The sequence below is a fragment of the Dipodomys spectabilis genome, unplaced genomic scaffold (genome assembly GCF_019054845.1).
Source record: "Dipodomys spectabilis isolate Male_0828 unplaced genomic scaffold, ASM1905484v1 ptg000140l, whole genome shotgun sequence".
Classification (NCBI taxonomy): Eukaryota; Metazoa; Chordata; class Mammalia; order Rodentia; family Heteromyidae; genus Dipodomys; species Dipodomys spectabilis.
In genome coordinates this window covers 24,144,787-24,161,240 of record NW_024870817.1, presented here as the reverse complement: position 1 = coordinate 24,161,240, position 16,454 = coordinate 24,144,787, and the positions used below count along the sequence as shown (strand labels likewise).

The following is a 16,454-nucleotide window of genomic DNA, read 5'->3' as shown; positions in this document are numbered from 1 at the left end:
GCTGTCTGTGCCTCGACGGACGGTCTCGCTCTCCGTAGGGCATAAGTGCTCCACTTGTGGCTTTTTGCTGATTGTTACAGAGTCCATAGAACTTGCCCAGGCTGGAGGTCTCAGCCTCCTGAGGATACCCGGCTTCCGAAAAGCTTTTTCATGAAACTCAGCCAGAGCAAATGCCTGAGATAGTAAGACTTGAACCACTCCACGGCCCCAGTAGCCCCAGATCTCTATAATCACCGCCCGGCCTACAGCAGGCAGAAGGTGCGCAGGCGCAAAAGCGGGCCCTTCTCGCTTCTCGTAGTTTGCTTTCCGTCTTGGCCCCACCCACCCCGGCACTTCACTTCCGGTTCAGTACGGGAACCGTCCAGGCGCTCTTCGGGTCCCCTGACCAGCCTTCCTCTCGTTAAATCGGTCACCCGGGAAAGAAGGCAGTTGTCCCTACAACGTGCTGCTCGCTAGGCCGTTCGCACCGAGCAGGGGGTCGCGCTCAGTCCCTTTGTGTGTGCCCCACAGCCCCGTTCCGCTACAGGCGACGAGACTCGGGGCGCCATGGCCCGGGGCCGCCGCGGCCTGGCGGGGGTGAGGCCGCCGTTCGCAGCCCGCGCACTCCGGTGGCCTCTGCGCCCGCCGGCGCCGCTCGCGGTCTGAACCCACCCTCCCCGCGCCCGCGGGCCGCCTCGTGCGGTCTTCATGGCCTCCGAGGACCCGTCCCCGCCGCCGCCGCCCTCGCCGTCGCCGCCCGCCTCCCCCGAGCCCGAACTGGCCCAGTTGCGGCGGAAGGTGGAGAAATTGGAACGCGAGCTACGGAGCTGCAAGCGGCAGGTGCGGGAGATCGAGAGGCTGCTGCACCACACGGAGCGGCTGTACCAGAGCGCCGAGAGCAGCAACCATGAGCTCCGCACGCAGGTGCGCCCCCTCACCTCCGAGTCTCACAGTAGTTCACGACCTTAAGATTATGTGCAGCAAAATGATGCGTTCTGGATCCTTGGGGTACACGCGTGTCTCGTGGCTGCAGTGAAGTTGCCTTCAGTAACTTGGATTACGTTATCTTCATTGTCACCTGTGTCAGCGTCCCTTTGGCTGTACAGAATTTGTAATGTATTCTACATCATGTACAATTTGTTAGAGTCAAGACCACAAACGAGAAGTGTAAATGTGTACCTCTTTGTGTGAATTAAGGAGGTGTTAGCCAAAGCACTGGTTTTATGTCGAGTATGAAGTAGATACTAAATAATCCGGTTTATAGTAATGATAGAGCCTAGAATAGGCCAAGGCAGTCCATCTCCTAGGTAAGGAACTTAAGGAGGCACCAACTCGGATAAGGATCCTGTACTTCCATGCATTTGGGAGAACCTCTTTGAAAATTTCATCTTCGGGAACTTGCTTTCCCTAGGCCTGGTAGTAGGAATAAATCTGATCATCAAGTATGTAATGAGTCTTGCCACTTTCTCAGTTTGAGCATATGTATGTACCACTAAGGAAATATTTAGAGGCTTGCTTTTTAGCTGTTTTCATGCATATAGTGCATATTGCCTGATACATAGACCCTGTCAGACTGAGGTGCCTGGATCTAGGCATTTTCTCTACTTAGGGGCATGTCCACGCTGTTGCTCTGGCCTGTGCAGCATCCGTTCAAGGACATGTCAGTGTGAGAGGAATATGGAGGACAGATACTCCTCTAGTCATTTGAATTGTTTCCTTCTGCCATAGTTACTTGCATAGAACAAAAGAAAAAGTGTTCATTAAAACCTATAGATGGCTTTAATAGGGCTGGAGATGTAGCTCACTTGGTAGAGTGCCTGCCTAGTATGCTCCAGATAAGTTCTATCCCATTACCAAAAAAAAAAAAAAAAAAGGAGGGCATTAATGTATATAGACAAATAGTTCATTCCAGAAGGAAAAACACAGATTGCCCACAGTTCCTTTACTGGGGATTGTAATATAATTTTTTTTTGTCTTCTTTTTGGTACTGAGGATAGGACCCAAAATGTTGCACTTGCTAGGCAAGCACTTTGCCACTGTGTTACATCCTAGCCCAATAATTTACTATTTTAATTTTCTTTTCTTTTCTTTTGTTGGTCATGGGCCTGAACTCTGGGCCTGGGCACTGTCCCTCAGCTCTTCAACTCAAGGCTAGCACTCTACCACTTGAGCCACAGCGCCACCGCCGGCTTTTTCTCTGTGTGTGATGCTGAGGAATTGAACCCAGGGCCTATGCATGCAAGGCAAGCACTCTACCACTGAGTCACCTTCCCAGCCCCACAATTTTAATTTTCTAAGAACTGCTGATCTTTATTAGTATAAAGCATTCTTTTTTCTTTTTCTTCTTTTGGAGGGGAGGATTATGTTAGGGGTAGAACTCAATGCCTCTTGCCTACTAGGCAGTGCTCTACCACTGACTTGTATTCCCAGTCCAAAATGCTTCTGTTCATTAGAAAAGACCATGTTCACAGAGTTTCATTACTTCAGTTCAAATTTTATTTGTTTTTGTGCCAGTCTTAGGGCTTCAACTCAGGGTCTGGGAGCTGTATCTGAGCTCTTTTGTTCAGGCTAGTGCTCTACCACTTGAGCCACAGCTCCATTTCTGGCTTCTTTTGGTGGTATTTGGAGATAATCTCATGGGCTTAGGCTGGCTTTGAAGCATGATTCCCAGATTTCAGCCTTCTGAGTTAAGTAGCTAGGTTTAGAGGCATGAGCCACTATGACCCTGTTTTAGTCCAGTTTTTTGAGGCAGTTTTTTGAGGAAATATTGGGAGTCTAGCAAGAAAGTTTTAAAACATCTCTGAGCTAGACAGACTAACCGCTAGACAGACTAATTAATCGGCAATCTGGCTTAAATAGGATGATCACAGCCTGGGCAACACAGTGAGAACCCATCTGAAAGAGATTGTTTTTCTCCTGAAAAGTAAGAATGTAAGTATTTTTAGTTCTTTTGAAAGGAAACTAGAAGCAGGAAGTGGAACTGTGGCTTAAGTGGTAGAGTACTAGCATTGAGTACAAAAGCTCAGGGCCAGAACCCAGGCCCTGATTTCAAGTCCCAGGACTGGCACAGAAAAAAGAAAGCGAGAGAGGCAGAGAAGAGAAAGAAAACGAAGCCATTTTTGGCGATTTTCTTATTTATGAGAATAATATATTGTGTATTATTAGATTTCTTTCTGATATACTTTTCCTAAAGCTTTGTTTTCTTTCAGGTGGAAGAACTCAGTAAAATACTACATTGTGGCAGAAATGAAGATAACAAAAAGCTTGATGTAGAAGTACAAACAGAGAATCACCTTCCTTGGTCAAGTTCAGGTGTGCATACTGTTCTTACACTGTACTATATTCATGTCATTCCAATGTAGCATTTTCTTTAAATTTAAAATACAGATGTATATGAGGACAGTTATTGACTTCTCTGTCTTAATTGGCATTTTCAGATTACCAGTTTGCATTCTTCTGACAGAAAACAATTGGCAGAAAAGAATTGACATTGTTGTAATTGTTACAATGTTGCTAATGTGCTTTCATTGGTATCTTCACTGTAGTGCCTGGCTTTTATTGTGACCAAGCCATGTGTTTTCTTGTTAATAAGTGCTACTTAGCCTTGTGGACAGTGCCAGTCTCTTAGGTCTTGATGTGAATGGTGAACCCCTTACTGACCTCATCAGTGCATTATTTTGTAGGGCAACATAACTGAGCTATTGCGTTTTTAATTAATAGACCATAAGAAGATGCATTCTTTACCATTTTGTCTTGTTTCATTATGGACATACTCACCCAAATTGCTAAGCATAGCAAAGTATTAACATTAAATATTTCTATAATTTAAATTTTTAAAGAAGTCTGCATCATGAGAGACCTTTGATGGCAAAATCAAATTCCAGTGGGTTGTCTTTATTTGTCAGTTGGTAAACAACAATATTAAGGTATGTGGCTAGAAGTTTTTTTTTTTTGACAAAGCACAGCCTGTCCTTTAAAATTGTTTTAGGATACTCGTGTTGGAACTCTGGACCTTGGACTTGCTGAACTGGCATTTTATTACTTGAACCACTCTATCAGTCCTTTTTATGTTGATTATTTTGATACAGTTTTGGTCTTGCTTTATGCTTCTACCCAGCTCTGTGATCCTATTTGTGCTTCCTGGAATTGCTAGGATGACAAACATTTGTCAATGTAGCCATTATGCTTGCTTCCCTATAGTCGGGATGACAGGTGTGTGCTACTATTCCTAGCTGTTGATCCAGATCCAGTCTCTTGAACTGGACAATTCAAGTCAAATGAATTGTCATCCTGGAATCTTAACCATTTAAGTAGTTAAGATCACAGGCTTCAATAACTGAATTCAGCTACTCATTTTTAAAAAAGTTTTTGCTGTGGAAAATCTAGATTTACTTCTGTTTTCTTTTAAGCTTGACAACTGGGGTACTTAAGGAGACATTAGAATCAAAGGTATACGCTTGTGCAGATTTGTCTATACTATCAGTTTTAATCGTTTAAAATGTATATAATTGTAAAAGTGGTGATTCCCATGTTTTTCAGTGACAGTTTTAGCTTAATTGCTCTTTTTAATATCTTTTTTTTTTTGCTATAGATTATTATTACCAGACCTACTATAATGATGACAATCTTCCAAATAAAGAGAATGAACTCTCTGTTCAGCAGTGTCAGTATGTTGAAGCTCCTTCTCTTAATTCTGAAGACCAGGCACAAATAGAAAATGCTTATACTAGTACTGATTTAACAGAAAATGTCAGATGTGGACAGGAGGATCATTTTACCTCCAACTCACAGGTAATAAGGAATTTGATGTCTGAGGAATTGTCCTTTGTCTTTTTTTGGCAGGGCTGGAGTTCAACACAGGGTCTTGTTTATGGTAGGCAAGCATTGTACCCCAAAGCTGCATAAACAGTTTCCCTAACAAGTAAATATTTTAATGCTTCCTGTATGTTAAGTGTCCATTATTGTTCAAATTTCTGAATGTTTTATACTTCCAGTTTTAGAATTTGTTTGACTCACTATCCAGTGTGCAACATGGATTTTTTTTTTTTTTTTTTTTGAGTCCAGTCGTGGGGCCTGAACTCGGCCTGGGCACTGTCCTTCAGCTCTTCAGCTCAAGGCTAGCGCTCTACCACTTGAGCCACAGCACCACTTCTGGCTTTTTTCTTTTTCTGCTTATTTGGTCCTGAGGAATTGAACCCAGGGCCTCTGGCATTCAAAGCAAGCGCTCTACCACTGAGCCACCTTCCCAGCCCCTGCAACATGGATTTTTATCTATCACTTTCTCCTCCCAAACAATTTCTGGGTTGGAGGCATGGCTCAAGAGGTGAAGTACCAAGCAAGCCAAGTGAGCTTGAGTTCAACTTCAGTACCACAAAAAAGTCATTGAATATATAGTTATTGAACAACTTGGTTAACTTGTCTTATTGAATATATCACATTTCATATTTTATAATGCTTCTCTATGGTATCATTTATTTGTTAATTGTTATTCCCTAACTTTATTAATTGTTATTCCCTAACTTTAGTGTCTTTAAATGTCAAAAGATTGGGGATGCATCTCAGTGATAAAACACTTGCCTAGCTTGTGCAAGGCCCTTTATTCAATCCTCATCACTGAAGAAAAAAAGCAAAATTGAATCAAAGTTGAACTAAGGCTTTTTGGACTAGTTCAAATTATAATTGATAGTTATCTTTTGCATTGTAGAAATTTAAGCCATTTAAAAATGTAACTATTGTTTCAAATGCTGCTAACATTTTGTCTTATTTGACATGCCTATCTTTTGTGTAGGAGTCAGCATCTGCATTAGCAACAGAAGGAGATGGTACATCCTTAGAAGGTTCATCACTAGCTGAAAGTTTGAGAGCTGCAGCAGAAGCTGCTGTATCACAGACTGGTTTTACTTATGATGAAACTACTGGACTATATTTTGATCACAGCACTGGTTTCTATTACGATTCTGTAAGTATCTCAGACCTTTTAAATACTGAATTATGTATTTAGCTGCCTGATAGGAAGCATTAAAATCCTATGCTGAAGTAAAAAAAAGCAAGAAAGTGCTTTTTTTTTTTAAGACATGCTGGTGCTTCATTCCTGTAATCTTAGCTACTAAGAAGGCTGAAATCTGAAGATCACAGTTCATAGCGAAATTGGGCAGGAAAATCTGTGAGAATCTTATCTCCAATTAATCACCAAAAAGTTGGAGCTGTGGTTCAAGCTAGCTGTGGCTAGCTGTAAGCTGAAAAAGCTCAGGGACAATGCCTAGCCCCTGAGTACAAGCCTAGGAATGGCAAAAAACAAACAAAAAACAGTTAATTCAAACTATTTGACCAAGCAATTGTGAAATAGTTGTATGATGCTATACTTCTAGGTTATAATTAAATAAGTTAATTCTAATTATTATAAATTTATATTTTAGAGAGATCTAATAACCTTTTGCATATACAGAAACAGACTAAAATGATAAATCTTTTAGTAAAAGATTATTAACTGTAAATGTTTAAGACCCTAAAACTAATAATTTTTAATCATAGAATTTATAAGGAAGCAAAGTTGAGGTTTTTAAAGAATTGTTTCAAGTGCTTAACTTTATGAATTTGCTGTAGGCCACAGATGAGTCTTTTCTTCCTTTTTAAAATTTCAATCCATTTATTTTAAGATAGCATGTATCTAGATTGTCTTTCAGCCTGGCCTCAAACCCCTGGGCTTAAGCTATGTTCTCACTTCAGGTTCCAAAATAGCTGAGACTGTAGGTATAAGCGCATGTCCCATGTCCAGCTGGGAAAGTTTTCTTGAGTTCTCACCTGTGTGTTCATTATTGATTAAGGTTTTATATTTTGTGGCTTTCAGGCATTTCTTTTTTTGGTCAGTCATGGGTCTTGAACTCTGGGCTTGGGCACTCTCCTTGGGCTCTTATGCTCAAGGCAAGCACTCCACCATTTGAGCCACAGCACCATTTCCCGTTTTCTGGTCATTTATTGGAAATCAGAGTCTCACAGAGTTTCCTGCCCGGGTTGGCTTTGCACTTCGATCCTCAGATCTCAATCTCCTAAGTAGCTAGGATTACAGGGGTGAGCCACCAGTGCCCAGCTCAGGCATTTCTTAAAGAATCTATTTTGGGCTAAAATAAATAAATGAAAAAAAATGTATGTAGATTGGTAGTCTTCCATACACAAGGCGTTAGGCTTCTTTTCTAGCACCACAAAATAATAGAAATTTAAAAATTAGTCTGTTAGCCCACTGCAGTTAGCTCACATCTGGTGACTCCTAGCTACTTAGGAAGCTGAGTTCTGAGGATTATGGTTCAAAGCCAGCCCCGGCAGAAAAGTCCCTTGGGAGACTTTTATTTCCATTTAACCATTCACAGTAGCTTTAAGTTAAGAGAGCTCAGGGACAGTGCCCAGGCCCTGGGTTCAAGCTCCATGATTGACAAAACACAAAGTTTACCATGCTGTAGTAACCAGTGTGGCTGGCTCACACTTGTAAAAAATACCTACTCAGTAGGCTAAGATCTGAGAATTGTGATTTAAAGCCAGCCCAGACAGGAAAGTTCATAAGACTCTTATCTCCATTAATAGTAAAGTCATTGATAAGTGATTTTTTTCTTATGGAAGTATGCTGACAGTGATAACTAATAGGAAGAAATTCATACTTAACCTCTTATCCAAAGTTATTACTTGATTTCCAGGAAAATAGTTTCCAAGTAGAGATTATTTTTTGTCATTCTTTCTTTGTCTTTCCTTCTAACATTTATAGTTATATTTCTTTTTTCTTTTTCTTTTTTGTTGATCCTCGGGCTTGAACTTGGCCTAGGAATTGTCCCTGAGCTTTTGTTCTCAAAGCTAGGGCTGTACTACTTGAGCCACAGCTCCATTTTCAGCACTCTGATTGTTAATTTGAGATAAGTCTCATGGACTTTCCTTCCTGTACTGGCTTTGAATCGTGATCCTCAGATCTCAGCCTCTTGAGTAGGATTACAGCTGTGAGTCACCAGCACTCAGCTTAAACAGTTATATATATCTAAGTGGATTCAGAATTTGATGTTTTGCCACTTTTATTATGCTGGCTGATTTTATTTACACTAAGTAGTTTTTCTTATATTTGAAAATGCTTCTATATTGAGTTGACAGACGCAGTGAATTTTAAAACTTTCGGTGGTAGAAGTCTCATGATCATTAGAAATTAGAAAGCTCCAGTCAGTTTTTTATTTACGGGAAAGATGATGAGAATTCTTAAATATTTTTATAATAAACCTAAATAATGTGAGATAGGCACCAGTAACTCAAGCCTGTAATCCTAGCTACTCAGAGGCTGAGGTCTGAGGATCATAACTGGAACCCCTCCCTCCAAAAAAATCTGCAAAATGTATACATTAGAGATGATAACTTACAATAGTATTATTATTAGAAAAATATGTTGTTCTTTTTCGGGAAGTTTAGTTGCTCAATCTCAGTACATCCTAAGCTGTTTCCAGATCTAGTCTTCATGGATTTATGATGTAATAGAATGTTCAGTTAAATCTTGGTTATGGATTATTGGCCAATATCTAATAATAACAGGTGATTACATAATTTTCTTTCCATAATCTGCTAAAATTCATTTGTGCATGGCTTCTTTATTCCTGTCATATTTCTTTTACTGTAGAATAAATTTATTAGTGGGCTGAAGTTACAGCTCAAAGATAGATGCCCTGGTTTGGCTCCCCAGCACCACAAAAAAAGAAGTCTTGGCAATAGTTAATCCCTCTTTAGCATGCTATGTCCTGCTACTTACAAGTTAACTTTATCAAATCAAAGGTTTGAGGCCATATACTACCAAACCATGACTATGCAGTCAGTAGCCTGAATGCTTTCCTATGTAGTTTTTCTGATGCATGTGTTAATATTTATTTTCATATATTTAAAAGCTTTCTTGATACTATCATTTGTTAATGTGTTAAAGTAAGCTAAACCATATGAATTGCTATTTTGACTAATGTTAAAAGTATTCAAATACTGGCATATTTAGATTTCAAACAGGGAAAAGTAGAATAGCACAATATAGAAAATAAAATTTTTTTATCTTTAATTTATAATCTGAAAATACTACTGTTAAATAAACATTTCTATGTTTGAATGCATTTGGCATTTCTAGTTTTTTTCTTTTTCTTGTTTTGAAAGGAAAATCAACTATATTATGATCCTTCTACTGGAATTTATTACTACTGTGATGTGGAAAGTGGCCGATACCAATTTCATTCTCGTGTAGATTTGCAGCCTTATCAGACTTCTAGCACAAAGCAAAATAAAGATAGAAAACTGAAGAAGAAAAGAAAGGATCCAGATTCTTCTACAACAAATGAGGAAAAGGTAATGTTTAAAATTTTCACAATTTTGATAATTTAATTGAACCAAATTTTTTTTTTATAAAACTGAAAATCATTCTATGACTCTGGGATCATTCTATGACTCTGGAATCATTGATGTCTCTGAGATTATAATTCACTAACCAAGGAGAGTTCAGTGGAACAAACATGGACTTTTTCAGAAATAATCAGACACTAAGAAATAGAAGGTATTTCTTAAAATTGAAGAAGGTAGGTTTGGAACAGATAAAATATATTGTGTTTTATAATTTGACCCTAAATGGATAAGTTTGATGTCATTTCACAATTCACAAAAGAAAAGCAGTTTGTGCTGAATTCCAGTGATTCGTGCCTATAATCCTAGCTACTCAGAAGGCTGAGATCTGAGAATCGTGGTTTGAAGCCAACCTCAGGTGGGAAAGTCCACGAGACTTTTATCACCAATTAGGCACCAAAATGCTGAGAACGGAGCTGTGGCTTAATGATAGAGTATATCCTTGACCAAAGAAACCAACCAACCAACCAACCTTGGGGGCAGTACTAGGTCTTGAATTCTGGGCCTCCTGCTTGTCAGGCAGACACTTTACCACAGCTGCAGCCTTTTTTGCTGTGGTTACCTTCCAGAGAGGGTCTTACATTTGTGGCCATGCTGTGGAATTACAGGCTTATACTATTAAAACTTTGTGTGTATGTGTGTGTGTACACATGCACGTTAGTGTACTAGTCCTGAGCTTGAACTAAAGGCCTGGGTACTATCCCTGAGCTTCTTTTGTTTAGCACTCTACCACTTCAGCCACAGCTTTTTTGGTAGTTTATTGGTGATAAGAGTCTTACAGACTTTCCTGCTTGGGCTGGCTTCAAACTGCAATTCTCATATACTCAGCCTTCTGAATAGAATTACAGGCATGAACCACTTGCACCCAGCTTACAGCACACTTGTTGTCTGGGCTTGCCTCAAAGCTCATCCTGATTTCTGTTTCCCAAGTACCTGAGATTACAGATGTGAGACACTGTTTTTGGCCTATATGGATTTTAACTTATATTTTTGGAGGGTGAATAGTTTGGTTGTACGAATGTTTATAATCCCTGGTTGAAAATTTTTATTTCTAGTTATTTATATTTTTAAAAATCCAATGAAAGAATTCTAATGTATACATAGTGATATTTCTTATTTTTTTGACATGTAAATCATTTCTGTCCTCTTCCTTACCCTCCCCACAACAGATAAAATTACATATAAGACAAAAGGAACAGAAATCAGAAACAGCAACAAAAAATAGGAAAAAAAAAGCAAAATAACAAAAACACTCTTGGAGTTCATTTTGATAAACATAATTTTATTTGTATGGCTATAGCTATTGAGCCTTTGTGATCCTCTCCTAAAAAATATCCTCCTTTGGTCTCATTGTGTGAATATTTAAAGTCCCATATAATTTATCATGTGCAAGACACATCAGTATTTCCAAGAACAGAAAAACAATAGAGTCTACATGACTTTCAAGACATGGCTAAGAAAGAACTGATAAATTTAATTGAAAAAGTATTAAGTAGCTTTTAATAGGTAGATAATGAAAATATATTATCAGGGTTCTTATTTCTGCTCACTAACAGATACAGTTAGTGTATTATAGGCAGCATAGGAGGCTTTTTTGTTATATTGGCATTTTTCTAAAATTTAGGAACTATTTGATAATATACTCTGGAAATACTATTGTGTGTGTGCATGGGCATGCATATGTGTTGATCCTGGGGCTTGAACTCGGCTTAGGTGCTGTCCCTGAGCTTTTTTTGTTTAAAGTGAGCACTCTACCACTTGAGCCACAACTCCACTTCTAATATTTTGGTGATTAATTGGAAATTAAGAGTCTTGGACTTTCTGGGTTGGCTTTGAACTGAGATCCTTACATGCCAGCCTCTTGAGTAGCTAGGATTACAGGTGTAAGCCACTGCCATCCAGCTTGTTTTTTTCTCTTTTTTTTTTTTTGTCAGTCATGGGGCCTGAACTCAGGGCCTGGGCGCTATCCCTCAGCTCTTCAGCTCAAGGCTAGTGCTCTACCACTTGAGCCACAGCACCACTTCCGGCTTTTTTCTTTTTGTTTATATGGTGCTGAGGAATCAAACCCAGGGCCTCATGCATGCAAGGCAAGCACTCTACCACTGAGCCACCTCCCCAGCCCGTTTTTTTCTCTTTTTAACCAGAGAAAATTTGCTGAAAATAATAGCAAATTCTGAAGTTCATATATAGAATTAGAATTTGGTTGGACTTTCTTCTATTCTATATATAATTTTTTTCATTTTTAAACCTTTTATTTTTTTTTGAGCTGAGACTGGGTTTTGAGCTTTTTTTGCTGAAGGCCTGTGTTCTAACAGCTCCTCTAACAGCTTTTTGTTGGTTAATTAGAGATTAAGTCTTAACAGTTTCCTGCCTGAGCTGACTGGTAACCATGATCCTTAGATCCCAGAATTGATTCAGGCGTTAGCTACTGACATACAGCCTGTTTCTCTTATTTTTTCATTCACAACTAAGCTACTAAAATTTATTTTCTGTTTGCTCAAGATCTCTGTTTGAGAATTTGTGCCTAGGACTGTTTGACAGGTTAGTCTGAGAAGCACTCTCCCTAGACATGGGAAGGATGTGGGGAGGCCTCAGGCCTTTGTTGATGTGCTAGGTAGAGAATGGAAGTAGAAATACTTTGTGATAGTGTTGGTTAGCCTAGCTCCTATAACTTTTCCAAAAATATGTGAATGTAGGAACTTAAGAAAAATCTTGATGAGATTTTGACAATTTCCTGAGGATTTTAAACGGTTGCTATGCAGCCATGAAAGACCAGTTAAAGCATCCTCATTTCTGTATGTTTAAAATGCTCTTGATCTTCGCTTTTTGCAGGTGAGGATAAGTACAGGGAAAGTAATATGGTGAGGAGATCGCGGTAAAATACTTGGGATTAAAATGAATAAGGAATATGTTGGTTGGTAGGAGATAGGAGGTAGTTTGGTAGGTAAGAAGGTAGGTAGGTAGATAAATTAGTTAGATCTTAATGTCCAGAACAAAATTTATAAAAGTAGCACCTCTGACATTTTCACTCATTTCCCCCTGTGTATATTGCTCTATAAGCAATAGTAATAACAAAATATACCAGATGGGAAACTGCTTTTTTAAAAGTGTTAACACTGGAGTTGGGGACTTGGCTGAGTGATAGAACTCTCACCTCTCAGATGCAAGGCCGACTTTGTTCCTTAGCACTGAATAACAACAACAAGAAGAAGAAACAAACAACAAAAGTATAAACAAAAATAGGGAGGTTTTTATCATTTACATGGCCTAAAGCTTCTGATTCCTTCCCCTTCCCCCCCCTCGCCCCAATTTCTTGCCCTTGTTCTTTTTACTTCTTTTCCTTGGCCAGTTTCAGTTGTTGGGAGTGGATATAGTTCATCACACTGTGAATGGTTAGCAATATCCAAATTAAATTTAGTATTTTATTATTTTTTGCTGGTCCTGGGGCTTGAACTCAGGGCCTGGGTATTGACCCTGAGCCTCCTTGTACTCAAGCCTCTTTGTACTAGTAGAGCTAGTGCTCTACTACTTGAGCTATAGCGCCACCTCTGGCTTTTTCTGAATAGTTTATTGGAGATAAGAATCTTGTATACTTTCCTGCCCAGACTGGCTTTGAACTATGATCCTTAGATCTTAGCTCATGAGTAGCTAGGATTATAGGCATGAACCACTGGCACCTTTCATACATAGTATTTTATAAAAGATGATCATATGAATTCCCTTCATCAAGTTACTCTGAGGTAGAAAGAAAATTGCCAATGTGTTACATTCCAGACAGAAAAGCAAAATAACTCTTTACTTCCAAGTAATACATTTGCTTGCTTGCTTTTCTTTTTCTTTTTCTTTCTTTCTTCTCTTTTTTTTTTTTTCTTTTGGTTTGTGTGTGTACTGCTCAGGATAGATTCTAGGGCTTTACAAATGCTCAGCAAACATTCTGCTACTGAGCTATATCTGTTCCCATTCAATGTAATGAATTATTGAAAATGACATGAAGGTGAATTTTAAGTATTCTATCCACAGCAGGTAGGGAGCACCCGTATTAAATAACTTGAGTTAGTTGCTCATTGTATATAGATTTCAAAACATGGGCTGGATAAAGTGGTGCATGCTTGTAATCCCAGCTACTCAGGATTCATAGACTGGCAGGGTCAAAAATCAGCCCAGGCAAAAGTTGATGAGAGTCCCTCTCATCAAATGAGTTTAGAGTTATTATATGTGTTTGTAATTTCAGCCAGGTGGGAAGCACAGGTTAAGATGATCATGGTCCAAGGGCAGCCAGGACAAAAACATTAGCACCTATCTGAAAAATACAGCAAAAAAGGTTAGGCATGGCTCAACTGATGGAGTGTTTGCCTTATCAGGCCTGAAATCTTAACTTCAAACCCTCTTATTGAAAGGAATAAAGCTGCACAAGATTTTCCTGCTTTGGCTGGCTTCAAGCTGCAAGTCACAAATCTCAGCCTCTTGAATAGCTAGGATTATAGGCATGAGCCACTGGTGCTCAGCTACTAATTTTAGTTTTTTTTTTAAATTTTACTTTTAAATTTAACTGTTAGTAAATTTAAAAAGAGAAATAGGGATTAACATTGTGTTTATTGGACAGCTTTGGTATAAACTGTTACAAGGTTCAAGTAATACAGGATGATGAATTCTGGACTGGGAATGGTAGGATATTGAGAACAAACTTAGATCAAAATTATCAATGGAATCTGTATTGGCAGTTGATTCCATGTGGTGGTTAAGGGAGTATCACTGATAAGGTTCTTAATTTGGAAGACAAGAGGACAATAATGTTTTTAAGAAAGGAACTTAAAGCCTGACACTGATGGCTCAGGCTACTCAGGAAGCTGAGGTCTGAGGATCAGTTTAAAACAGCCTGGACAAGAAAGCCCTTGCGACTCTTCAATTAAGCACCATGAAAGCTGAAAGTGGAGCTTTGGCTCAAGTGGTGGAGCACTAGGCTTTAGCATTAAAAACTCAAAGACAACACTCAGGACTTGAGTTCAAGCCCCAGTTTAGGCTGCAAAAAAGGAAGTTGAAGCCAGGTCCCTATTATTCATACCTATCATTCTAGCTACTTGAGAGACTGAACAGGAGGATGGGGGTTTGAAACATCCATGAGACTATCTCTGGCAGAAGTTAAATGTGGTCCCAGCTGTGATGGGAAGCCTAAAAATGAGAGGATTGCAGTCCAGGTGTGTAGGTATGCAGTACAGGTGTGTAGGTAGGAAGTGAGACTTTAATCTCAAAACTAATCAGGCACCTGTGCCTCTTACCTGTAAAAAGCCAGCCTAGACAGGAAAGTTCATGAGACTCTTATCTTAGCTATCAAAAAGCTGGAAGTAGAGGTGGGGCTTAGGTGTAGAACACTAGCCTTGTGCAAACAAGCACAGGGACAGTGCCCAGGCCTTGAATTCTAGCTCCCAAGACCAGCACACACACAAAAATGCTATAAAGGACTGGAGCTATGGCTTAGTGGTAGGAACCTAGTAAGTGTGAGATTCTATGTTCAAACCTCACTACTGCCAAACTGAGAGTTATTGCACAGTGTGTTACTTTTTCCTTGTTGATACATTATTACAATCCATTCTTTATTTTTTATTGTGAAAATACTGTTCAGAGGGGTTACAATTACATGGGCAAGATAATGAGTACATTTCTTATCAAGCATGCTTGCCTCCTCCTTGTTTCCCCTTCCCATCCCTTCCAATCTCCCCCTCCCCACCCCGTACAATTCATTCTTTACAGATATATGATAATGATATTTAAAATTACTCTTCTTGCTTTTACCTATCTACCTACTTACCTCTTTCCAGGATTTGAATTCAGATCAAAAGTCCTCTAGTGTTGAATATATGAACTACAGTGAGGCAGAAAATTGTGCAAGTGGGAAAAAGAAGGCCAAAGTAGACTGCCATTACAAAAATATTTCCCCTAAATTCACCATTGCAATTAGTGAAAACTCTTTAGAATCTCCTCTAAAAGAGAAGATTCCTAATTCAACTTCATTTAAAGATGAAAAAATCATAGAAAGTGACAGTGAGCCAGAAGAAGGTGAAATCACAGATTCCCAGACTGAGGACAGTTGTAACGAAGATGAAAGCAGTGAAGACAATGGAGCTACAGAAGAAATGGAGGAGGAAGGTAAGCACCTGATAGCTATAAATGAAAAACCCACTTGCTTAACTGTAAAAGAGAGAATTACTATAAACATTGGTGACTCACCTAGAATTCTTGTCAGGAAGGAAACTGGTTATTGTGAAGACATTAATAAAAATTATGTGAGTGACCACTTGGCAATTTTAGAAGATAGGATGTGAGTAAATGATTAATATATGAATAAAAAATAGGATATCATTATACTAAGTGAATTCCTTTTGTTCTTTTACTCTTGAAGTCTAGAATTTTTCTTATTTTTAAAAATGGACCTGATCTTAAAAATTAATTTTCTTTGTGATACTAAATATATTGCATACCTTTGGGTATTTTAGAATAGTGTTAAGCCTTATTTGTTGCTATATGTAGCATGTAGCAGAATTGAAGTTTGTTTTAGCCAGAAATAAGATTTTTTTTTTTTGTCAGTCTTGGGGCCTGAACTCTGGGCCTGGGCAAGTCCCTCAGCTCTTCAGCTCAAGGCTAATGGTCTACCACTTGAGCCTCAGCTCCACTTCTGGCTTTTTCTGTTTATGTGGTACTGAGAAATTGAATCCAGGTCCTCATGTGTGCAAGGTAAGCACTCTACCACTGAGCCACCTTCCCAGCCTGTTTTTTTCCTTTGTAGTATTGAAGATTGATCCAAGGCCTCTCCTATGCTAGGCAGGTGCTCTATAACAGCTACACCTCCAGGTTTTGCCAATACATTCTTGCTTAATGGATGTCTCCTAGTTATCCATGTGAAAATTTTTTCCATAACATTTGAATTAATATTTCCCTACTTCTTTCTTTGGCAGATGCAGAAAAAATTTGGCCTCCATGTATTAGAGTAATTGTTATTAGATCACCAGTGCTGCAGACAGGATCACTTTTTATCATTACAGCTGTAAACCCTGCTACAATTGGAAGGTAAAAATGGCTAATTT

The 16,454-nt window shown here is 39.0% G+C and overlaps 1 protein-coding gene across 1 annotated transcript in view; it reads left to right on the top strand.

Moving 5' to 3' along the window:
• The first annotated feature begins 360 nt into the window (after nt 1-360).
• The window catches only part of Aggf1 (angiogenic factor with G-patch and FHA domains 1), a 30,636-nt gene continuing 14,542 nt past the window's right edge, over nt 361-16,454 (top strand). Inside the window, exons 1-7 of the mRNA XM_042690893.1 lie at nt 361-903; nt 3,189-3,291; nt 4,571-4,770; nt 5,768-5,938; nt 9,136-9,324; nt 15,192-15,519; nt 16,326-16,437. Of these exons, the coding sequence (XP_042546827.1) occupies nt 688-903; nt 3,189-3,291; nt 4,571-4,770; nt 5,768-5,938; nt 9,136-9,324; nt 15,192-15,519; nt 16,326-16,437 (1,319 nt within the window). The 5' untranslated portion in view covers nt 361-687. The remainder of the gene's footprint in view (nt 904-3,188; nt 3,292-4,570; nt 4,771-5,767; nt 5,939-9,135; nt 9,325-15,191; nt 15,520-16,325; nt 16,438-16,454) is intronic.